The sequence below is a fragment of the Sminthopsis crassicaudata genome, chromosome 2, assembly GCF_048593235.1.
Source record: "Sminthopsis crassicaudata isolate SCR6 chromosome 2, ASM4859323v1, whole genome shotgun sequence".
Lineage (NCBI taxonomy): Eukaryota > Metazoa > Chordata > Mammalia > Dasyuromorphia > Dasyuridae > Sminthopsis > Sminthopsis crassicaudata.
In genome coordinates, this window is record NC_133618.1 from 113674095 (window position 1) to 113699192 (window position 25098).

The 25098-nt window shown below is 33.4% G+C and overlaps 1 protein-coding gene across 1 annotated transcript in view; it reads right to left on the reverse strand.

Moving 5' to 3' along the window:
- Positions 1-25098, reverse strand: part of VPS54 (VPS54 subunit of GARP complex) — a 76727-nt gene that overhangs the window by 24968 nt on the left and 26661 nt on the right. The window contains exons 6-11 of the mRNA XM_074287038.1: positions 23614-23745; positions 14397-14782; positions 8728-8854; positions 6502-6609; positions 5615-5670; positions 1529-1625 (exon numbers count right to left, since the gene is read on the reverse strand). Coding sequence (XP_074143139.1) covers positions 1529-1625; positions 5615-5670; positions 6502-6609; positions 8728-8854; positions 14397-14782; positions 23614-23745 — 906 coding nt within the window. The remainder of the gene's footprint in view (positions 1-1528; positions 1626-5614; positions 5671-6501; positions 6610-8727; positions 8855-14396; positions 14783-23613; positions 23746-25098) is intronic.

A 25098-nucleotide genomic window follows, 5' to 3' on the forward strand; every position in this document is an offset into this window, starting at 1 on the left:
AAAAAGTACCCGTACTCATGCTTGCAAGCATTACATTTATTTATTGTGACTAATCACATCTTTCCAAAAGCGCTTTACCTCCATGACACAAGGACTTCTCCTTGTGCAACTCGGTCTCAAAGACAAATTCCTAAGCCTGAGTATCTATTAGTCAACTGCCATTGCTTTTTGCCCACCATCTATTTAAATCGCTGTTGCCTAGACTTATTCTCTCTTCTAGTCTCTCCTCATCCATGTAAATATACATTTCATGCACATCTCAGCTTTAATGGGAAAAAGAGTGGCCTTTTACCAATACTACTCTAACTAATTAATAAACATTTCCATCTGTTAACAACTCAAGCAATCACATTATATAAAGCATACTTTTCTTGGCTCATTTTAAATTTCAATTCAAATATTCTTTGTTTATCATCAAAGTAGTTTTCTCTCTCTCTTATCTGTCTCCCTACCTTATATAAGCTGGAGCTGCAAACAGCAGCCTGACCCAATACTCCTGTTTTTTTCTCCCAGGGCCAATTCACCTCTCCTTAGGGAGTCAGATGGGTCTCCACTGTGAGAAGCTCATCATATTGACGGCAAGCCTACTATGGACACCAGATCATCCTGAACTTGTAAAAGCCATGAGTCTAAGTCTTCCTTAGTAAAAAGATTACAGACGTCTGTCGATTTGCCTATCTACTACAATATTTTATCATTACAAAATACTCTCTTTGAGACATCTATGAAAACCAGAGAGTATTAGAAAATCAGGGACAGAAAATAAAGCACCTGCATATAAAAAGAGAATCCCAGGCTGGGAGTCAAGATAGCTGTTCCTATTCCAAACCTCCACTTAGGAGCAAGTGACAATAGGGAGAATCATTTAACCTCTCTTAGTTTCATCTCACTGATGCATAAAATGGCTGACAATGCCACTTGGGCTACATGCCTCATTGAGTTAATAATGCAAAGTTTGTAAAGCACTTTGTACACCTTAAAATACCATATAAATGTTACCTATTCTCCTTAAGTATTCATTTCAGCATTTGAAACAATTTAACATGAAAAATGTTACAAAAGTATAACCTGCATGTATTAAAAAATATGTGTGTTGAATATTTAAGTTTCCATAAAAGTTTAAAAAATGATTCCTTATTTCAATGCTTCAAAAATTTATAATGCCTTCAGTGCAGGTAGTTATTCTTCCCACTAAAATAGATTACTATCCTTCTACCTTTTAGAGATAGTTTTCATGAGTTATGGTTAAAAAGCAAAAACAAATCACCACCTATAATCAGACTTCTAGTATTAAGTCTTTCTAAACGTGCTTAAGACAATTTTCAAATAACAAATATAAGTTTATTGCCTAGCTTCCTAATTTGGCAGACCCTTGAGAATTGTTGACTTAAGTCTTCAATAACTTAAAGCCACCTCCATACCATGAATAGGTATTTAGTAGAGAAGTTTGATTCAATGGTATATTAAGTACCTGAAGAGCTAACATATAAAGGTTTTCTGAATACATTGATAATTACATATGCCTTACCTTAACCCTCTGTAGGAAGACCGTAAACTTAGAGAAAATATCCTTTAAGAGATCAAACCACTGAGGAAAATTCATCAATCTCATCTGATCTGCAAGTCTGCAAAAACACAAACCAATTTAGGGAATGGTCATTTTTTCCTTTAACTTAAAGTCTAGCAATATAAAATACAATGATCCAGTCTAATAGTAAATTTAATTCTCTACACCCATAAAGAAATGCATATTTTTTTCATTTCTTCTTTAGGATCATGTTCAGCCAGTATAATTACATGGAATTCAGTTTTGTTTTTTGAGGTTTTTTTACATTTATCTTATTACATTTTATGTTATTCTCCTAGTTTTGCTCATTTTACTCTATATCAAATCATATATATGTAAAAAGCTTTCCTGAATTCTTCAGTTATCAGTTTTGAGGAAATGATTAGAACAAACTGTGGCACATTTCTTACCTTTTGTTTAACCATTTCCTAATCACTGGGCATCTACTTTGTCTCAAATTTTCTGATATCACAGTAAGTGTCATTATGAATATTTTGAAGAATATAGAACGTTTTAGTCTCTTTTTAAATTTTATTTAAGTCTAATAGTGGCATCTCTGGGTCAAAAGTTGTCAAATTTGTTCACTTTTTAAGCATAATTATAAATTGTACAATTTCCAGAATGGTTAGGCCAATTCTGCATAGTTCCACCAACAATGTCTTGTGTCTGCTTTCCCAGAATCTTTCCCCATCTGCCATTTCTTTTAAAAATTTCAAAGTTGTGATTTTTAATTCTTTTATTATTTATGATTTGGAACAATCTTTCAGAAAGTTAAGAGTTTACAATTCTTTCAAGAACTTTGTTAATATCCTTTTACTATCCTATAGGAAAAGACTATTGATTTTATACATGATCCCCTAGGCCATGCAAATTTGACAAATAGATTTCCTCAAGGCCATTCAATAAAAAGAAACTGCTAGTGAGGTTCTCTTCTCCCTTGTTTTCCCTTTGCCAATCCCTTGACTCTAACTCATCCAGACCCTATATGTTCAAACAAGAAGAGTAAAATGGCCATTCACACTGCTTTGATGAATTATGTCACCAACTTTCTAGAGACATTGGAGTCACAAGGCACAAGGTAATGTTCTGTTGTCTCTCAATTATAATCCTTCTCTGGGAGGAGGTTTCTTTTCTGTAAATCCTTTTCTCTGGGAGCAGGTTTCTTGGGAGGCTTCTGGAGCCTCCAGCCAGAGCAAAGGTAGACGTGGAAATGCATCAGACTCTGCCTCCAAGAGTGTGGGATTGTGGGTTTCCAGGAAGTCAATCCTACTTGTGAATCTCCATGACTAGGCTTTTCCTTTAGTTCTTGTGAATCTGCTCTTGTCCAAGTGTCCCCAGTCAGAACCACAGTAGAATCTCAAATCCTCTTCTTCCTGAATTTAAATCCTCCCAGAGAATGGGCTTGTGGGTTCTCCCAGGGCTTGTGAGAACTCCTTAAGGGGCCAATGAGCTAACTCCTTAAAAATGTAAACACCTTTCAGAAGTCTAAAGGTGTAAACTCCTTTTAAAGGTGTGAACTAAAGGTGTGAATTCTGAGCTACAGAATTGTTAAGTACAGACTTACCACCTAGTAAGGAACCTAACACAAGGCCTTTCAATCTTCCTCTCTAGTATACTAACATGATGGTTTATATTTGGGTTGCACATCTCAGACTCATAGGCACTGCCATATGACCTGGTGATTTATGGACTTTACCATCTTTCCTGAAGTGAACTTTAATTTAGGTAATATTTCCCAATTAAAAATCTCCATGAGAACAGAAACTAACTCATTTGTCCTATTTTTAGTCCCAGGCATTACAATAAGAATTTACAGAATCCAAAACTATATGACCAAAAGAGGAACTTCATAAAATTATTATTACTCATTTGCTTTAATGGGGCAGCTACATGGTGCAGTGGATAAAGCACTGGACTTAGAATCAGTTAGACTCATCTTGTAATGCCAGAGAAACTGAGACAAGATAGAGATTAGAGAGTATTTAATAATTTTATTTGAAAGGGAAAGATTTCCTGGGACCAAATGGATCCATGGTTTGGTCCCAGGGCTGAATGAGACTATTGTCTCCAAGAATCCAGCATCCAGCAGCCAATGGGAGTACTCAATGACTTATTTATACACAGTAGCTAAACAAAGGCAGGGGGGTGGAGTCCAAACACTGATGAGTGGGAATCCAGGCAGAAACCATCAATTCTGTTCTGACAGGTTGGGGAGTAGGACCATAAATTCTTATTAACTGGGAAGTAAGAAAGTGTCTGGCTAGAGACAGAATGTCTAGATTCCCCCTTTTTGAGTTTACACATTGACAATTTATAACCTCTGAGTTATACCAGTCTTAATTCACCAGAGGGGGGATTGCAACTAAGGGGATTGAGGCAGAACAATTAGGAAAACTGAGGCAGGACAATAAAAGAGTACTATGGTACAACAATCTTAGTGAATTCAAACCTGGTCTCAGACACTTAGCAGTAACCCTAGACAAGTCATTTAGCCCTGTTTGCCTGAGTTTCCTCAGCTGTAAAGTGAGTTGGAAGAGAAAATGACAAATCACTCCACTTAGCCAAGGAAAACCCTAAAGGGAGCACAAATACTGGATTGGTCTACAGTTCTTTTTCATTGCTGCATGCTACCCTGCTTTAGGTATAGTGACAAGAACTACGAAAACTAGAAAGAAATTTAGCCAAAATTAGATTTGTATCAACACCTTATAAACTCAGAATGATATGCATCTTGGAAGGTTATGCCATAAAAAATAAAGGAGCATGAATGAAAAATATTTATTTATATTTATTGTAATGCCAATTATTAGGACTAAAAATTTTCAGTTAGTTAACAAAAATGTATATACTGTTTTAAGATCACAAAGAGTCAAATACTATTGAAAGGACTGAATGACAAAAAAACAAAAAACAAACCAAAAAATTTACTCTAAGACCTTTTGACTTTAAATGAGTTCCTATGTAGCTTGAGAATTTATTCAATTAAATCCAATAAATGTGTAAATATCTATTATATGCATAAAGAATTGTGGTCACAAAGCCAAACTAAAAACTGGCTGGGAGGGGACGGGGGACTTATATACTTAAGCAGAAAGTGATTAAAAGTATAAAAGCTGAATACACAATCTTTTTTTAAAAGTTCATAACTAAACAAAAAATAAGACGTAACAGTGGCATTACAGATTCCAGAAAGGAGGAATGATAATAGGCTTGTTGAAAGTCAAAGGACCTGAGACAGATAAGACAGATTTAGTTCTCACTACATGTACACAAATAATTAAAATACAAAGGATAATATAAGTACTAACAAGAAATCCAGGCAATATGTTCTAAGGAATTTCAGTTAGAAAAGTCCATTTTCATTTGGAGAGAAGGATATATAACAAAAGATTCATAAAGAGTTTTCTTGAACAAACTTCAAGAGATGGGAGAAAAATCCTTTTCAGATTAGGGGTTACCAAATCAAAGGCTGAGAGATAGGAAGAACAAGATGAGAGTGAACATTGTCCAGTTTGGTTGAGAACTAGATCACAAAAACAGAAACTGTATGAGGTAAAGCTGAAAGAATAGCTTGAAACCATTTGAAAAGCTCATGAGTAGGAAAGTGCTATGACCAAAGTAGTATGTTAGGAAGAAGGCTCCAGGAGCAGCATGGCAAATAAGACTGTCAAGACAGAAAGATTATTTAAGTACATTTAAGTACAATGATAAGAGGTAATGGAGGACCTGTTTGAAGTGATGTTAGTTTGAGTGGAAAGGATCTTTTCTAATAAAACTGTATGAAAATATAGAAGAATGAAAAATAAATACTGGGAAAAAATATTTGGTAACTCAGGGTCATCTCAACACTATTCAGTGATACAGAATTAAAAAGTATAATTTCATAACTACATGGCAGATCTGAGAAGTTAACCTTTATAGATTTTCTTACCGTTCTGATAATTACACACATATTACTTTAATTGCCTACGAGTTATAGTTTTTAATCACTTGCACTTAAGGTATTTAATATCCCCATCCCATGCTCAAATCTACATTAATACTTACTTCACAACAACTTCTGTGTCTATTTCTTCTATCTGTGAAACTGTATTAATCACACACTGAAAAATTTAAGAAAAAAAGATATTTGCTTATTTGCTTCTATGGAATATAATTCATTTTTACTGTATAGTGCACAAAATTTCCTTCACTGGCATATGAAAATATTAAGTAATCTTCTGAATAACTTATTCACAGTTAATAAAAATTATTTAGAGTAAAACTGCTTGAAACTGTTCAAGATTTTTAAAACCTAAAGTTACACAGTAGTTTTATCACACTATTAAAATTGGTGAAAGAATTCAAGGAAACACAAAGTAATAAGGGTTAAAATATGGCTAAAAAAAAATTCTTTCAAAGTATCCTTATTGTAATAAATGAAGTATTTAATTTAATAGTTTATCTGAAGAATGGAAGTTTTAGATACTCAGTCTACAAATATCCTGCCAGATTTTACTTATCATGCTACAGCCTCTGCACTGTACCACTGTACCACTAACATCTGTTTGAGGATTTCCCAATCCTCAAAATACAGACATAATCTGGAAAACATTCTGTATACACATTGATAAGAATATGTTTTTTTTTTTAAAGTAAAGATGTTTCAGACAATTTAAAATATAAAAACAACTGTGAAATTTTGTTTCTTTTAAATAAGAACCCTTTATCTATACCTATATGTTCAATTCACTAACAGTGAGTTAATCTTTCAGTAATGTCTTCTATATTTCACAAAATATAAACTCAGTCTTGGAGAATTAGACTTAATCCAAGTAAAAAAACAAAACAAAGAACAGCAATGATAAGCAAATTAAGCATTCAATCATCCAAATCCATACACAGTTCATTTCATACATTTAAAAAAAAAATCTTAAAGAAAAATGTGTAATTACCTGTTTAATGATATTTTTTGCTGTGATAAACATCTCTTCACCATAAATTTCTAAAAAATTGAGTTTTCTTTGTTTTAAAAGTCCAAATATAAGTGATACTAGTCTTTCCTATTAAAAGAAGGATAATGTTAATAATTTATATTTCAAAATATCCAATGGACAAAATAACCAACTCATTCAAAGTTAGTAACATTCATTAGCATGGATCTGACTATATGGAAACCAGATCTCTAGACAACAAATGGTATTCCCTGATAATTAGTAAAAAAAAAAGAAAACAAGTCTTAGCAATTCTGTCCTCTATTTTTCAAATTAATACCTTAACAGAAATAAGTCCTACTGTACCAAAACAGTTCAACTGAGGCAAAGTAAAGTCTGGCTATTTTTAAGAATGGCTCTAAAATGCAACAAAAATCACAAATCCCATGGAAACAACTTCAGTCTTTCTCTAATGCCCAAAGTGAACATCCCAATCCACTCGATATGGATTTATCTCTCTTGTCTTTTCTGTTTTTACCATGTATTGCATTTTAAATACTTAACACAACACTTTCTTGTCATGTACAATGACGAGGTACAAAAGTACCTCATTTGCCTGAAAGAATCAGAGAAAGTATTTCACACAAGAGATTTTCCCAAATAAAAAAATGAAGAAACCTGTCCACCACACACACACACACACACACACACAATAATAATAATAATAATAATAATAATAATAATAATGGAAACATTTTTTAAAAGTAAATAATTTGGGAAGAAAATTTAACTAAAACATGGTATTCTATGAATAAAACACTAGGTCTAGAATCAAGAAGAACTGAATTCAAATATGAACTTAGACACTTAAAAGCTGTTTGACCCAAGGCGAGCAAGTTAAGCAATTTCTATTTGCCTCAATTTCTTCAACTGTAAAATGCGAATAATAGCAGCACCTATCTTTCAGGGTTGCTGTGAGGATCAAATGAAATAAATTTGAAAAATGCTTCAGCACAGCACCTGGTACACAGCAGGAACTATATAAATGTTTATTCATTCTTTACTTAACTTAAACAAAGCATACTGAACCTAATTTAATGGAACAGTAATTATGTATATAAATTTTGTATCACCCTTAAGGACTAGTAAGTTATTCTAAAGCTAAATAGTCCTATTCTAACTGGTCACATTATCTCTCACTTTCTATTTTTTTGCTTTTCATTTTAACTCTTCTATGCTCTGCTATCACCTTTTGTTGTTATCTGTATAATATGTGCCTCTTCTAACTTACTATTTCTACTTTGTAATAGGCTAAGAAACCCAACAACTAAACTTAGAACCATCTTAAAGAAGAGTAAAGACTTTGAATGAAGGACTACAGGACTCTCTTTTGACTAATGGATGAATTCTAAGATATCTGGGGATAACTGACAAGGTCTTTTTTCTCCCCTGGCCTTTTTCCTGTTCTTACTGATATTCCAAACAGTGAGGGCTGTAGGATTCATACCTTGTACTAAGAACCAAATCAAATAAGGTATGTAAAGATCTAAATAATTGTAATAACTTTATGACTATAAATAAAGTATTACAATTATTATTAAATGATATGTTTATGAATATGCCTGAGTATATACAAAAGGAATTGTTATTAGTAATGAAATAACAAGACAACTAGATAATTCCTTGTATTTATAAACTATTTTTCATTTCAAGGCAATCTGATCCTCATAATCTATAAAGATTATTAGAAGCAATCTGACATAGTGAAAAAAGAAGGGGCATCAATATCAGAATCATCTAGATTCAACTGCCAGATCTGACTCATACTAGCTACATTTCCTATGAAAAAGTCCCTTTGCTTCTCAGTTATTTAGCAAACTCTTTAAGGCTATAAAGTGTTTAATAGCTGATGGTCTGCATCGATGGTTTCCTTACCAGAAGCTTTTACACCAAAAGAATTACAGGTCTGGTCAAAAAAGAACTTATGAACATAGATGGCATCATTTCTCCAATTTTTACAGATAAAGGAACTCAATTAGAGAGGTTAAATGATCTGCCTGAGGTCATATAGCTAGTCAATAACAAAATTAAATTTATAATCTACTAGTTTATGATTTTGATACATTAACAAAAATTAAGCACAGGTAACAAAATTTTCACTTGACTTAATTTGGAAGATCCGTGTTAAAAGCAAGGTAACTGTTAATGAATAAAGACTATTTTTCTTCTATAATTTAAAATACATACCTCTTCTAAAATTTGACAGTCATCTTCCAGTGGTCTATTTAAATCACTATGAGAATAAGTAGAAAATTCTGCAATCATCATTTTATCTATCAATTTTTCTAATTCACAAAGTTGTGATCCTAGGTGCCTATAAAAAAAAAACAACACAAAAATATTATCTAGATATTTATTAAAACCTAAAAATGCATTTGTAATCCAAGACCTAAAAACAACAAGCAAAACTTTCTCAACAAATATTTTATTTTGCAAACTATTTAATTCTGCAAACAAGCAAAAAAAAATGAGGGGCCTATTATGTATAAGGCACTATAAGCTAGGCACTGGAAATTCAAAAAGAAGGTATCTTACATATTACTTTGGAGGAAGGGGCAGCATATGTGCGTAGATGAATAAATACAAAGCAATTAAAATGTAAAGAACATTACCAACTAGGAACATCAAGAAAGGCTTTGCATAGGAGATGCTAAGTGGGATGCATTTTTGCAAGAGTTAATAGGCATGGAAAGCTTCAAAGAAAGTCAAAGAATTGAGAAATGAAAAAGCAAATCAGGTCAGTTTCCAGAAACATCAAGTATGTGACAGGGAGTAATACTTCTATTATTATTATTATTCTTATATCATTATTATTATTGCTTATAATCAGATTGTGGAAGCCTTTAATGCCAAGCTGAAGAGTTTGGGATTTTTACCCTAGAGAGAATACAGAAATATGAAAGTCATTGAGTACTAAATGCCATGGTCAGACCACTACTTTAGAAATATTAATTAGCAAGATATGTGGAAGACAGTGTAGAGTTGGGAAGTAGGAAGAACAATTAAAAGGCTCTGTTAAGAGAAATGTAGGGGTGAGGTAACTAGGACATAACTCAGGGTGGTGATTCAGAAGGAGACAATTATGGGGGGAGTGGCAAGGTAAAAGGAGTAGTCAAAGCTGATTCCAAGGTTGTAAACTTGGCTGACTGAAAAAAGATAGAACAAAATGTATGGAGAAAGAGTGGATTTAGGAGGAATGAAAATGAGTGATATTTTAGAGACATCTAGTTTGAGATACCAAATAGCCATCAAAATGGAAATGTCCAGCAGGAAGCTAGAAATAAAAGAATGAAGATGAGGAAAAAATAACTAAGGAGGTAATGACATACCAAATTGCCCTCAAAATGGAAATGTCCAGTAGGAAGTTAGAAATAAAAGAACAAAGATGAAGAAAGAATAACTAAAGAGATAATTTCCTAGAAGGAAACAGGATCAAGAGCACAAAAAGAGGTAAGAATATAGAGTTAAGCACTTGGCTAGCTGGAAAGTTCCCCCTTACCCCTCTCTACCCCCCAAAAAAGGAAAATATAGAGGAAGAGGACATTTAAGAGGGAAGATGAATTCTGTTTTGGATATGTTGAGTCTGAGATAACAGGTAAACATACATAATGAAGCATCATGAATATACAACACAAATCAATCAATGAACATTTATTAAGTGTATACTATGTGCCACCACTTTGTTAGATAACTGGGAATATAAAGATAATAATGATGGTCCCTTCTCTCAATAAAGTTTATAAGGGGGAAGGGGAGCAATACGCCTGCATATAAGTAAATATATCACTTATATATGTGCACTTATGTGTAGATGTGTATAAACATATACATATACACACTCTATATCCAATATACATTGGATTCAAAAGAAATGTATAGTAGCAGGTGAAAGGTTCAAGAAGAGATAGTGTAGAGATAGGAGAGTTAAAATATAAAACAGTTAAGTGATAAGAGATGAATGATAATTTAGGAAAAGAGACTAGGAAAAAAACTGAGAGAACATGTCACAAAAGAAAGGGAAAAGAATATATCTAAAGTTAGTGCAAATGGGTAAAAAAATTACCCATACATACTTTCTGTCAATAAAAAATTATAATAACAAAAAGAAAAAAAAGAATATATCTGTAGAGAGGTGATAATCAAGTGTCAAAAAACAGAGAGGTCAAAAAGTAGGATGAGAAGTGAGAAAAAGCTATCATATTTCTCAGTTAATATAATCTAGCCGTACTAAATCCCTTTTCCTAGAGTGAAGGAAGAACACACAAGATATCTTTATCTGGCTTACTAATGATTTAGAATATTTAAAAAGTATGTGGAATCTGTTTACTTTCAATTAATGCATATGAAAAAGTTCCATCTCCCTTTGTCCAACCAAGCTAATCCTAAAAAGAAGGCTACAGTTCTGAGCTAGAGACCTGCTACTTGGGTATCTGGAAAAGTGGATAAATGGATACATTCCCTATTATATCTGTGTATTTTTTCCTACTATCAATAAATTTTTTTCTTGTAATTTCATCAGGGTCAATACCCTGCAGTGGAGCTTAATGCAATTTAGCAACTTTTCTGAAGAGACGAAAAAGTAGGCTGGGAGCACTGGGAGGTTGAGACTTGACCATAAGTACAAGCTAGTCTGCAGGGGGCAGAAGTACAGCTCCTTCCTGCTCCAAGGCTGGTCCACAGCTAATCTAACAGTGAGCACCAGAACATGGACCAGTATATCTGTGTCTTAGGATCCCAAACTGGATTTACTTGGAAGAAACAATTTCAATGAATTACATGGTAAATTGCAGACTGTAAAAGGTTCAGAGATGAGAAAAAGGAGTATTAAAAGCTGACAAATCCTTTTTTCGACTCTGGGTTGTATAGAGCAGGGATACATAAAGAGAATCTATTTATTAGATGTCATATCAAAATGAAAGAGTTTTTTGAGGAGAGGATACAGATCAGGATGACTAGGGAATTTCTGAAAAGTATAGGGAAAGAATTAGACTGAAGACAAAAGGATAAAACTGAGGAGGCAAAAGTTCTGGAGGAAGAAGGGTAGAGGAAAAGGTAGAGGAAGGGTAGGAAGGAGTGCAATCAAGATCGCAAAGGAAGAAGTTGGTCTCAGCCAAAAGGATTACTTTTTCCACAGACTGGAGCAAATAAGAATGGCTTAAGTTTTGAAATGTGTCCCTCACAGCAGATGTAATTTTTTCTTTTTTCCTGTCCATGGAAGTAAGTGAAATTGTATTTTAGAAAACCTTAGGGGGGCAGCTAGGTGGAGCAGTAGATAGAGCACCAGCCCTGAATTCAGGAGGACCCGAGTTCAAATTTGATCTCAGACACTTAACACTTCCTAGATGTGTGACCCTGGGCAAGTCACTTAACCCCAGCCTCAGAAAAAAAAGGAAAAAAAAAAAAATAGAAAACCTTAGGCCTCCTGATTTTATGATTTTATTTCTTTTCCTGAATAATATATTCATCTTGAAGAATACTACTTCCCATTAATAAATGTCTGAAATGTGGAGAATGTGATTACACCATCAATAAATCACATAAATGATTTGTTAAGATTCTTTTCCAATTAATGGCAAAAAAAAAAAAAAGGAAGAAAGAAAAGAAAAAAGAAAGGGAGGGAGAGAAGATAAGAGAAAGAGAGGAATGAAGGAAGGAAAGATGAATTAGTCAGATTGATAATAATAATAATGTTCCCTGCAGCATGTAGGGGGAAAATATAATAAAATGATGTTTTACTTTACACTCATTAAAAGATACTATTATTTCTATAAGGCAAATGTGTAAACCCAATTATTATTCCATTTCTGTATCTTTACATTCTAAAAATCCATTTCTGCTGAGAGACTTGCAGCCTGATTCAATTTAACATTTTTGGAAGAAAAAAGGTTTAAAATAACCTAGAAAAATCTAATTAATTAAAGTCAATCAATCAGTAAAAATTCATTAAGATCTCTGTGGCAAAAACATCATACAAACTCTAGAGATAATTTTAAAAAAGCAAAAACAGCCTCTGTCCTCAAGTAGTTTACCTTCTAATGGAGGAGACAATGTAAATAAATTGGTAAATATAAGATATATATATACAGCACAGATGGAGGACAACCTTGCAGAAGAAGGCACTAGTAGCTAAGAGGATGAAGAAAAGCCTTCTGCATAGAAAGTGGTATCTGAACTCAATCTTGAATAAATCACAGATTTTAAATAAAAAAGGGTTGAGGGGAGAGAAGTTCTAGCACAAAGTATAGCCACTGCAAGGATATGCAGGTGGTAGATAAAAGTATCAAGTCTGAGGAACCACAAGTGGTCCAGTGAATTTGGACCTCAAAGTATGTGGAAGGAGGGGAGTAAGCGCATGCCCTCATCATCACATGTTATGAGTACTGAAATAACCTTCTAGTTGGTCTCTGTATCTCATCTCTCCCCGTCTAGTACATCAACTGCATAAGTTATCTTTTTAAAGGGCTATGTCGCACATACAGCCCTCAATAAACCCTAATGGATTTCTATTACTTCCAGAATCAAGTGTAAATTATCCATTTAAGTCCTTTACAAACTGGTCCCTTTCTCCCTTTCCAGTGTTCTGCTTTACTCACTTCAATATATATTCCAATACATGAAATAATGGACTTACTTACAACTATCCACCTCCATTCTCCAGGACTTATCACTGGTTGTCTCCATGCATGTAATGCTCTCCTCTTCTTACCTCTGCTTCTCAGCTTTCCTCAAAACTCAGCTCAAATCTCACCTGCTGCAAGAAGCTTTCCATCCCAACTTCTTGTATTTTACCTCTGAAATTACCTCCCATTCATATTTTGTGTGTGTGTGTGTGTGTGTGTGTGTGTGTGTGTGTGTGTAGACTTACTTGGGACGAGCAATAATTTTTATATGGTTTTATTTTGTGAAAGAAATAGTTATGCATGTGTGCTACTAGATTAATTCAGAATATATGACTATTGACCATATGAAATTGGACTGAGGTGGTTTCTGTATATTGAACTAGTTCTTTATCAGTTAAGTGATAGATATTATGCCATACATACATGCTGTGTATGTGTTTTTCTTAACTATGATTTTTAACAATGGATATTATTTCAAGGATATGTAGAAAATCTATAGCTCTTAAAGAGCACACATCAATGACAATTACAAATAAAGTACTTGTTAGTGTGAGGAAGTCATGTTCTAAGCATCATACTATATAGACCTCCAAACTAAAGAGCAAAGGAGACTAGTTGAGAATGAAAAACACCAGCAAAAATTAACAAATTATTACTTCAAAATAGCCTAGCTGACACCTTGAAAATAAGCAAAAACCTTTAGGGAGACCTGACAGCTAGAGACTGATTCCTCTACAATGCCTCCCTGAAGATGGGGGGAAAAATACTTGATAGCCAGTGCTATTAAAAAACACATTTGTCATGGGAAAAAATTATACAAAGAGTGTAGTACTGAAGATTGGGGAAAATCTTATTTGCCCAAGACCCTCATTTCCATTGAGGAAGTGATAAATTTTACCTATTGATCAGTTGAACAAATAGGATTTTTAAAGGGCTTTAACTTAACATGTCATAGAAAATAATTGCATTGTTAAAGCTGCAAATACTCAACTACAAACACTAAGACTCATTCATTAACTTCTTCAATTAGTTTTTTGCCTTTATTCAAATGTCTTGTGATATACATGGACTTTTAACTTGTTATTACAACTACTACTATAACATTAAGAATTTGAAAACACTATTAAATACCAGGAAAAAACAAGTTCTCTCCATTTAATTATAAATATATTTCAAATGAACATTTGAACACACATCAAGTATGAAACTATTTCTAATTTATTAGTTAATACATACCGAAAACTATGAATGCCCTGAAGTTCCTGCTGTAGAACTTCTTGGGTTGTTGCTATTAAGTCCAAGGCTCCAACATATTCAGAAGTAGATAATAACACCTGTACTGTAGGTTGAGTCTGGTGCACAGTGGCCATTAACTTCAGTTTATTATACACTTTTACACAGTTATTTCTGGTAAGTGCCAGTCTTAAAATGTGGAGAGATCCTTCACACATTACTTTATCAATCTGTGCAATTTTATCTCGAAGCATTTTTACAGCCTTGGAAGTTTTCTTGAGGTAGTCCTGCAATTCGTGCTGAGAGGTCATTGCATGAAAAAATGCTTCTGAACGTAGAGAGATCTGATGAGCAATGTTTACTTCCACAATATCCAAATAATGGCTCAGCTTAAGAATGGAAGAAAAAAAAATTCATGTTGTGTTATAATCAAACAAGTACAAGTTTCTTAATATAAAAGATATGACAATCACGTGGGCAGATCTTTAAGAGCACTGGATCAGGTAATCTCCTAATTGTAGCATTTTTTTATATGGATCTAAAAAAAAGTTAGCAGAAGAAAAAGGAACTGTACTTCTATTGATCTCATCCCTAACCTATTATACATTAATATCTTATTCCCACCATGCCACTGAAGATATATATTCCTTTCACACTCACCAACAATCACTGTTAAATCTAAAACCTTTCTAATACATGATAGAACTGATCATCTCCTGCATTTGGGATACTCTGTGCCACTTGGTTTCAGGAATATTATTCAAAACTGATTCTCTTCCTACTTCCTCCTACTTTTATTACCTACTGCTTCTTTCTCCTCTTCTTCTTCCTCCAATGTTTATGCCCTCCAAGATTTTGTCCTCTACTCTCACTTACCTGTATTCTTCTTTAACAATCTCAAACACCCCCCCCCAAAAAAAAAGAAAGAAAGAAACTCCTAAGTGCAGCTAGGTGACACAGTGGATAGAGCTCCAGCCCTGAAATCAGGAGGACACGAGTTCAAATTTGATCTCAGACACTTCATACTTCCCAGCTGTGTGACCCTGAGCAAGTCATTTAACCCTAATTGCTGTGGGGGGAGGAGGGGAAGGGAACCAATCTCATCCAATCATATAGTTTTAATTACTACAAATATGAATATGACTCCCAAATCTCTATCTCCAAACTATATCTCTCTCTTAAACTACAGTTTTAAATTTCCAACTTGCAACTAGAATCTCTGCAGATCTCAAAATGAATTCATCTGCCCATATCCAAAAAGTTCTACCAACTGATTAGTGATATTACCTTCATCCAAATTACCTACAGCCATGAAGTTACAGTTCTCACTGAGCTCCCCCATATCCAATTAAATGCCAAGTCATACTATATCTTCCTTAAATATCACTTAAATCCATCCCTTGCTTTTCACTCTGTTTCTGTCATCCTAGTTCAGATCTTCATTACTAGCTGCTGAATTTTTAAGAATGCTTGCTAATTAGTCTTCCCTCACCTTTTATCTTGTTCTTAATCTTACTACATCATTTGATCCTGTCGTTTTTTTCTGCTCAAATAACCTCTGTGGCATATACCACACTTGAGTCGGACTGAATTACTAACCTATGTCCAAAGTCATCCTTGCTACTTTCTCCTGCCTTTGAGAATTTGCATATTCTCCTCCCTAGACCTACAACCTCTAACATGATTCTATTTTTTTTAAAAAGTGTGGGGGGGTTAGGAATGGCTCTAAACTTGGGAAGCATTCCACAGAAATAGCCCTGTGACCTCGGAAATAATAGTTTCAATGGCATGAGGGGAAAAAATGAGGAAGGCACAGGTAAGGATGACAAAATTTCTTTGTATCTAAAACATGGGAAGAGATATCAATCATGAAAAAAGGAAAAGCAAATTACAACTTTTAGAACTTTTCATATTTAAAAATGTGAACCTAAGAGGGAAAAGTACACATGTGAAGTTAACCACCCAACAAAAATATAATGAAAACAAATAAGAAACAACAAAGGCAAGTTTAGTTTTAAACAAGGGTATTGGACTAGATGCCTTTTAAGGGCCTTTGAGTTCTAGATCAATGCTTCTGTGATCTTGTTATATATGTAATCAATAACTACATTATTTTTGGGAAGGATCAAGAGAAAGCACTAGTTTATGTGAAGATTTGCTTTCCAAAGAGGGACAAAGCATCTTTAAATCAAACTTCTTTTAATATGATTACTTCTTAAAGTAATTATGATTGTTTCTTAAAGTAAAAAAATCCCTCCATTTAAATCTTTTCATGTATTTTTTTGCATCATAAACTCCATTTTACAGATGAAGAAGCTGAGGTAAAGTGGCTCCTCCAAGGTTATAGAGCTAACAAATGGACAAGGCATTCTATGGAACAGATCTTCAACTCTTCAGCTCAACACCCTATATATTATGCCATGTTTTATAAATTGCAATTCTTTATTAACAGGACTTGATTAAATGCAGGTTTAATGAACTGAAAATTAGAATGGTATTAAAATTTAGTTTTGAAGATATTTCACTGAAAGTGCTACAATGTTTAAAGAATAGCAGCAGAGGCGCCCAAAAATTCACAAAAGACAAAATCTAAGAAAAGAGCCTATATATCCAAGGCTTGAGATGTCTATACATAAATGGACAGAGTATAGCTTCCAAAAGGAATAAAATAAGGTAAAGAGGCAAAAAACTATTCGCTAAAATATGACGTACAACTAGAATATGGTTCTGGAAAGGTATGTCTTATTCAAAGAAAACAAGATAGGTAAGAGAGGGAGAATATTTCCCCCACATACAATAACATTGCATATTAAGAAAATATAGTCATAGAGAAAGTGGGACATGTGATCAAGGAAGAATAGAGGAAGAAACAGAAACAATATTGTCCTCTGAATGAAACTACAGATCACCCAGATAAAGAAGAAGAAATAGAAAAAAAAGTTCAGCAAGTGGATAACAATCCAGAATAGAGATGTGCTACATTAGTAATGGAAGCCTTCTATTACCTAGATATCTACTGCCAATTATAGAAAAAAATGATCTCAACTTGCCTAAATATTTCAACTTTCAAAATATGAAAGAACCAATAGGAAAAAGTCTATTTTGGATCCATTCTCCCTCATACAATTTGGTTGCTGGGCTGGAAATGATGGTAATCTTGAGAAAAATTGACCATTCCAAATTAAGATGAGAAAGCAATTTCAGTTGAGTTTTTGAGCTGAAAGAAAAAAAGGCAATGGATTAAGGATTAAGTGAGAGGAAATGGAGACAATAAAAAGAGATGGCTTTTTCCAGAAGTCTGACTGTGAAAAGTTCAAAAAAATATATAGGGTGAATATTTGAGATAATGGCAGGGTTTTACAAAAGTTTTTAAAAGAATGGAGGAGACACAAGCAACTCTTGGAGGCAAGAGAAATATGAGGAAAGACGGAAGATCAGAGGAAAGAAGATTAGGACAAGACAGGAGGCATAGGGATCAAGAGCACAAAGAGTTTTTCTTGGCAAGGAGAAGAACCATCTCATCATTAAAGACTCATAAAGAGAAAAAAGTAAAGGTAAAGTCAAAGGGTTTTGATATACAGAAAGGGGAAGAGGGAACTCCTCAAATAGTCTCTATTTTCTCATTTTCTATGAAGAAGAAGCTGTTCTCATGCTCTTTTATATTTCTATCCCTTGGAAAAAGACATAGATGGCACACTTGTCAAAATTGCAAATGACACAAAGTCATCACATTAAATGGCAATTACCATCCAACAAGATCAAGATTTGACAAGCTAGAACACTGAGTAGAAACTAATAACATGATATTAGTAGTGAGATATACGAAATTTTGGAATAAAAAAAATTAATTCTGCAAATACATGATGAGGAAAATTCAGATAGAAATTAATCTAAAAAAACCTGGGAATTTCAGTGGACAGTAAGTATAATACAAAAAGGACAAGTGGAAACCAAGAAAACTAGAGAAATTTTAGGCTGAATTACAAGAGATACCATTTCCAGGATGAGAGAGATGACAATGCTGTTGTATTCTGTTCTGGTCAAACCACATCTGGAGAAATACATTTCAGTTTCATTTTAGAAAGAACACTGATAAGCTGGTGTTCATCCAGGAAAGCATAACCAAGACAGCAAAGATTTTAATTTCATGCCATATAAGAATCCACTGAAGACACTAGGAAAGCTTAGTCTAGAGAAAACAAAAGTGAGGAGAAAACATGGTAGCTGTCCTATAAGTATTTAAAAGGCTCAGATATGGAAGCAATAATATAAGTACCATTATGTTTATACAGTGATTTTATATGTGCAAAATACTTTCTAGACATGATTTCATTTGTAACCCTCTGGGTAGTTTTTTTGGTTTGCTTGTTTGGGTGTTTTTTTTCCTTGTTGCTAAGGAAATTGTAGTTAAGTGACTTGCCCAGAGTCACACAGCTAAGAAGTGTTATGTGTCTGAGGCCGAATTTGAACTCGAGTCTTCTGACTTCAGGGCCGGCACTTTATCCACTGAGCTATCTAGCTGCCCCTTCTGGGTAGTTTTTTATTATTATCTCCATTTTACAGACAAGGAAATTGAGTCAGAAAAGTGTTAAATGAACCAACAGTCACATAGCTAATAAATGCCATAGACAGGATTTAAGCCCAGTTGTTTACTGACTAACATGCTTCCTATTATATAACATGCTACCTCCTATAGCCTTATCATGCCTTACTTCAATGGGCAGGAGTAAGAATAATTCATATAAAATTCAACAGAGCAAACATAGGTTTGATGCAAGGAAAAATTTCTCAAAGATTAAGAGAGGTGGACACTAGGGCTTTTCAAGCAAAGGCTAACCTATATTGAGTACATTCTATTGTTAAAGTATGAGATGAACACCTAACATTCTATACCAAGGTCAAAATAGGTTCATGACATATAAAAAAATGATACTATAAGAAAATTAGAAGAACAAAGGATAGTCTACCTCTCAGATCTGTGGAGAAGGAAGGAATTTATGGCCAAAGAATGAGAGTACATTATGAAATGCAAAATAGATAATTTTGATTATGTTAAATTTAAAAGGTTTTGTACAAACAAAACCACTGCAAGACAAAATTAGAAGGAAAGCTGAAAACTGGAAAAAAGTTTTTTACATAGAAGGGTTCTGATAAAGGCCTCGTTTCTAAAATATATAGAGAATGACTCAAAATTTTAATACAAGCCATTCTCCAATTGATAAATGGTCAAAGGTTATGAACAGTTTTCAGATGTAGAAATTAAAACCATTTCTAGTCATATGAAAAAATGCTCTAAATCACATGACATGAGAAATGCAAATTAAGGCAATTCTGAGGTACCACTACACCGTACTTCTTGAATTAGCTAAGATGACAGGAAAAGATAATGATGAATGTTGGAGGGGATGTGGGAAAACTGGGATAGTGATGCATTGTTGATGGAATTGTGAATGCCAGCCATTCTGGAAAACAATTTGGAACTATACTCAAAGGCTGTGCATGCCCTTTGATCCTATAGTGTCTGTACTGGGCTTGTATCACAAAGAGATCAAAAAGGAGGGAAAGGGACTCACTTGCAAAAATGTTTGTGGCAGCCCACTTTGTAGTGGCAAGAAACTGGAAACTGAGTAGAGCTGGAGAATGGCTGAAAAAGTTATGGTATATGAATGTTATGGAATATTATTGTTCTGTAAGAAATGACCAGCAGGATGAATTCAGAAAGGCTTGGAGAGACTTGCATGAACTGATGCTGAGTGAAATGAGCAGGACCAGAAGAACATGATAAACAGCAACAATAAGATTATATGATAATCAACTCTGATGGATGTGGCTCTTTTTAACAGTCAGGTGATTCAGTCCAATGATCTTGTGATGAAGAAAACCATTGCACCCAGAGAGAAGACTGTGGGGATTGAGTGTGATTACACATAGCATTTTTACTTTTCGTTGTTGTTTGCTTGCATTTTGTTTTCTTTCTCATTTTTTTTCTTGTACAGCATGATAATTGTAGAAATATGTATAGAAGTACTGCACATGTTTAACATATACTGGATTACTTGCCATCTAGGAAAGGAGTAGGGGATGGAAAAGTGGGAGAAAAAAATATCTGGAACACAAGATTTTGCAAGGTAAGTGTTGAAAACTATGCATATATTTTGAAAATAAAAAGCTTTATTAAAAAAAGTATGAAGTGGGCTAAATTGCCCTTGAGATCTCTTCCAACTCAGATTCTGTGTTTTATCATTAAGCAGATGAGAATTACTAAAAGCATAGTGGAAGGACTTTCATTTATGGAAAAACGGGGTTTCTACAAATCAAGAGGATACCTACTACTAACTTTGATGCTATTCTCTACAATGGACTATGAACTTTGTTAGAAAATATGGGGATATTATAAAGGATTAACAACAGACCTAGTCTTTCAGTTATACAACCAGGGAAATACTTTTAAAATCTCCTTGTACCCAGAGCAGAAGAAACATAACAATTATAAACACAGATCTAAATATAAATAATATAATATATATAGATATATAATATAATATAGACAAAACATAACATATTACATATATATAGAATATAATATATAACATATAAATAACAATAATATAATATATTAATAATAAATAATATAAATAATAAATAGTAGGATCTAAATCTGAACCAAAGATTAGAAAAGGAAAGAAGCAACAAAGGCTACAACAAGAAAGACTTTTACATCAAATAATCACCTTACTGAAATCTCTTTCTTCCTTCAAGATCCTGTTTAGGTTCTACCTCCTCCACAAAACCTGCTAATCCTCCCCATAGATATCATCAGCTAAATGTGATCTTTCCTTCTACTGAATATCTTATTTCTTTTGAGCTTCCTTACATTCACATATATTTCTTACATCTGTCACTAGAACTATATGCTTCCAGTTTATGTTATCAGTGTTTTGCACATAGCAAACAATTAAATCTTCCCTGAATTGAGTCCTCCAATTCTAAAGGATATATGTAGAATGACTGCCTGTATGACTCTGAGACATCACTTAACCTCCAGCTTCAGTTCCCTCATATGTAAAATGAGGAGTCTAACTAAATGGCCTCTCAAATTCTTTGCTGCTCTAGATCCATGATTCTAGGAGAGAAGAGGAAAAAATTAACTTCCTTTATTGATTCAAATGTCTCAAGTTCATGTTAACAACATCATATTAGTTATAAGTACATAGAATGCTTTTAATGAAAGAATAAATCCTTAGGGATCACTTGGATCAGAAAGAATTTTCTATTCTTTTAATTAATTTTATTTTCAGTTTGCTCAAATTTTGTCTCATTTTCAACTCCAGATTTAAAATTTTTTAAATTTAAAAAATACCCCCCAAATCAATTTACATGTAATATTTTATTTCAAACACAACTGAAATTTAATTACTAAAGTATTTGGCAAAACCAAATAAATTCTAATTTCTATAAGTTAGAATGCTTCAATGTTTTCTATCTCCTAAGTATATATATTCCCTACACATTCCAACAACTTGTTTCTTAAATTTCTCAATGCTGAGACAATCCTGAACCTACTTAAAGACATATCACTTTAGGACATAGAAATAGCAATAGCAATAATACCTCCTAAATTAAAATGTATAAATTTTCCCCATATAAGTTAAAATGTTTAAATATGGTTTTCTATTTTCTTTCAAAGATGTTTAAAAACTAGTTTGTTAAATATATTGGATTACTTGCTGTCCAGGGGAGGGGATAGGGAGAAGGGAGGGAAAAAATTTTAGAATACAAGGTTTTGCAAGAGTGAATATTGAAAACTATTTGCATAAATTTTGAAAATAAAAAGCTATTATTTTTTTAAAATAATTAATTTTTTTAAATGAAAGGGGATTTTATCTTTCCTTTGGAGAATTCAAGCACAGTACAGTGGCCTGGATCATCTCAAAAAATCGCTAATCTCAATTTCCTTATCTGTAATATGAAGAGGTTAGAAGAAATTTCTAAGATGTCTTTCATCTCTAAATCCTAGAAAACTCCATACTTTATATAGCAAAGGGGCTAATCTTTTTCAAAGGAGGATTGCTGGTAAAGAGAAGGTAACCTCTTTATTATGGTCTATGAGAAAGGGGATCTTCTCTGATCTTCTCCCCCTTTTCTTCCTAACAACAAAAGTGCTTCATTATTAAGGAGAACTCAGACTTACTAGGGAGCTCGTCAAGGTTATACTTTCAGTCTGCCATAAGGTGTCACTAGAGAGTAAAGCAATGTATTTTCTTCCCAGATAAGGACTCACTCACTACCTGACACAGTATGAATGTTCTAGGCCTGAATGCAAAGAATAGAGATTAAATACCGATGCCTTTGTTAGTCTGATCAAACTATGGAACTTTATGTTTTATTATAATTTTAAAACAAATGTACTCCAAAAGGCAATTCTTTTAACTACGGAATTATCAAATTAGTATATGCAAATGTCTCCATGTATTTATTTACTCGATAAATTTTAAAGAAGAGATGATGGCTAATAAGACTAAGCACAAAAAAAAAAAAAAAAAAAAGGATGAAATGAAATTACTGTATTTTGTTTTAACAACAAAAAGTACTGTTTCAAAACAATCACTTCTGTGGACTGAACAAGAAAATTATCACCAAATGTTATAAACTGTCATTTCATGCTTTAATGAGACATTTATAAAAAATAAAATCTCCAATAAGATTAACATTTACATAGCAACGTTAAGTTTACTATTTTCCTCACAATTCCAAGGCAGAATATACAAGTATTACTGTCCTCATTTTACTAATGAGAAAGAGGAAACTATTTGCCCAAGACAATTGCTAAGGGTTAAAATCAAGACTCTAATCTAAATCTCCTGATTCCACTTTTTTAAAACTTACTACATTGCCTTTAGTAATTTTAAAGATAATGAGCCAAAATCTAGTCCAGTTTCACTTGCCATTTTAAATGACTACTTAAGTAAATTTCTAAGTTGTGCTCATACTAAAAATGCAATGTTTATGTTATGGATTGCATAGCTTCTAATGAAAATTCTTTTAAATATGAGGTGAGAAATTCTTGAACAACAAATTTTTCTCCTTCCATCAATAGTTTAAAGAAATATTTAAAACTAAATAATTTAGTCTTACAAAGAAATCATACCATGTTTTAAAAATGGAATAGTCCATGTGACTTTCAAAAGTCACAATGAATAATCTCACAATGAAAATTTACCTTTTCTTGAAGCAACTTTGAGGATGCTGCATCACGATTTCCTTTTCCCCCAGCAGTGTTAAAATGAGACCATGGTAAAACTGAATTAAATGTTAAGGGATCTTCCAAGGCAAAATCTGGTTTCAAAAAAATCTAAAAAAAAACACAAAAAACCTCAATCTCTCCCAAGCACTTTGTCATATCCCTTCAAACATTCATAAGAGTATGACAAGTAATAAATCTTCAAGATACATGTGAATGAAGTAAGCAGATTAAAAGAAAATGTGTGGTTTAAGATTTCAAATAATTAATGTACAATCAAATCAAAACAATCTAATCAAACCAGCTTGAGCTGGGGCAATGGAATGGATAGGAGCACACTCTCTGTATTGGAGGTCATTGTGGAACTTATAGGTTCCTTAACATTTCTTTAATCTTTCCTGCAATATTACCCCTAGAGAATGTTTTTGGCTGCTAAGAAGGGAAATCAATCAGAAAGTATGGAGAGTTACCTGTATCCAAAAGACAAAAGATATTCTCAAAGAAAAAAAAATTAGCCAAATTCCCAAATGCCTTTTTGCTATCTCTATCTAGATGTCCTCCTGGCATTTCAAACTTAAATTTTCCAAAATCAAATTCATCTTTTCATTCATTCATTCAACAAGCAGTATTTAGCACATTGTGCTAGGTCCTCAGAATTTAAAAAAAACAAAAAAAAATTAAATCATTCTTGACAACAGTGAGCTTACATGTTACAGGAAGGAAACAATCTATTCTGTTAAATCAATAAAAACCTTTTTTTTTTTTTTTTTTTTTCTGTTGTTAAAGAAGGCACTAACCACTGAAGAGAACCAGGAAAAGTATCATGTGGGAATTTGCAATTGAGCTAAATTCTGGAAGAAGCTAGGGATTACTACTGAAAGTGGTAAAGGGAGGGCACTCCAGACATGCAAAGAAATAGCTTGTACAGAAGCATATAAAATATCATGTATGAAATCCACAAATATAAAATAAGTAGGCTAGTATGAGAAAAACTATAAGTGAAGAAGAAGAATATATGTATGGAAAGAAGGCTGCAGACAATCTGGGAGGGCTTTGAATGTCTTACAGAGATTTGTGTTTTATTGTATATTGAGAAAAGAGCTCTACTTCAACAATTCTTGTTCAGGGAAATGACATAATCAGATCTTTGCTTAAAGACTACTAATTTGGTAGCTACATGGAAAACAGATCAGAAAGAGGAAAGATATGAGGCAATAAAATTAATTGGGCTGCTATTGCAATAATTCACTACAGTGGGGACCATGTAAGTGGAGAGTAAGAGATTGACATGAAATATGTTGAGGCAATGCATTGAATGTGAGGGCCATGTAAAGGAGAGGGAAGAGTAGATGACACTGAATTCACAAATCTGAGTGACGTGGGGGAAAAAAAGAAGTTGAGAAGAGTGTGTTTGGGGCTGGAGTGGTCAGATAATGAACTGTTTTGGACGAATACCCTCTAACT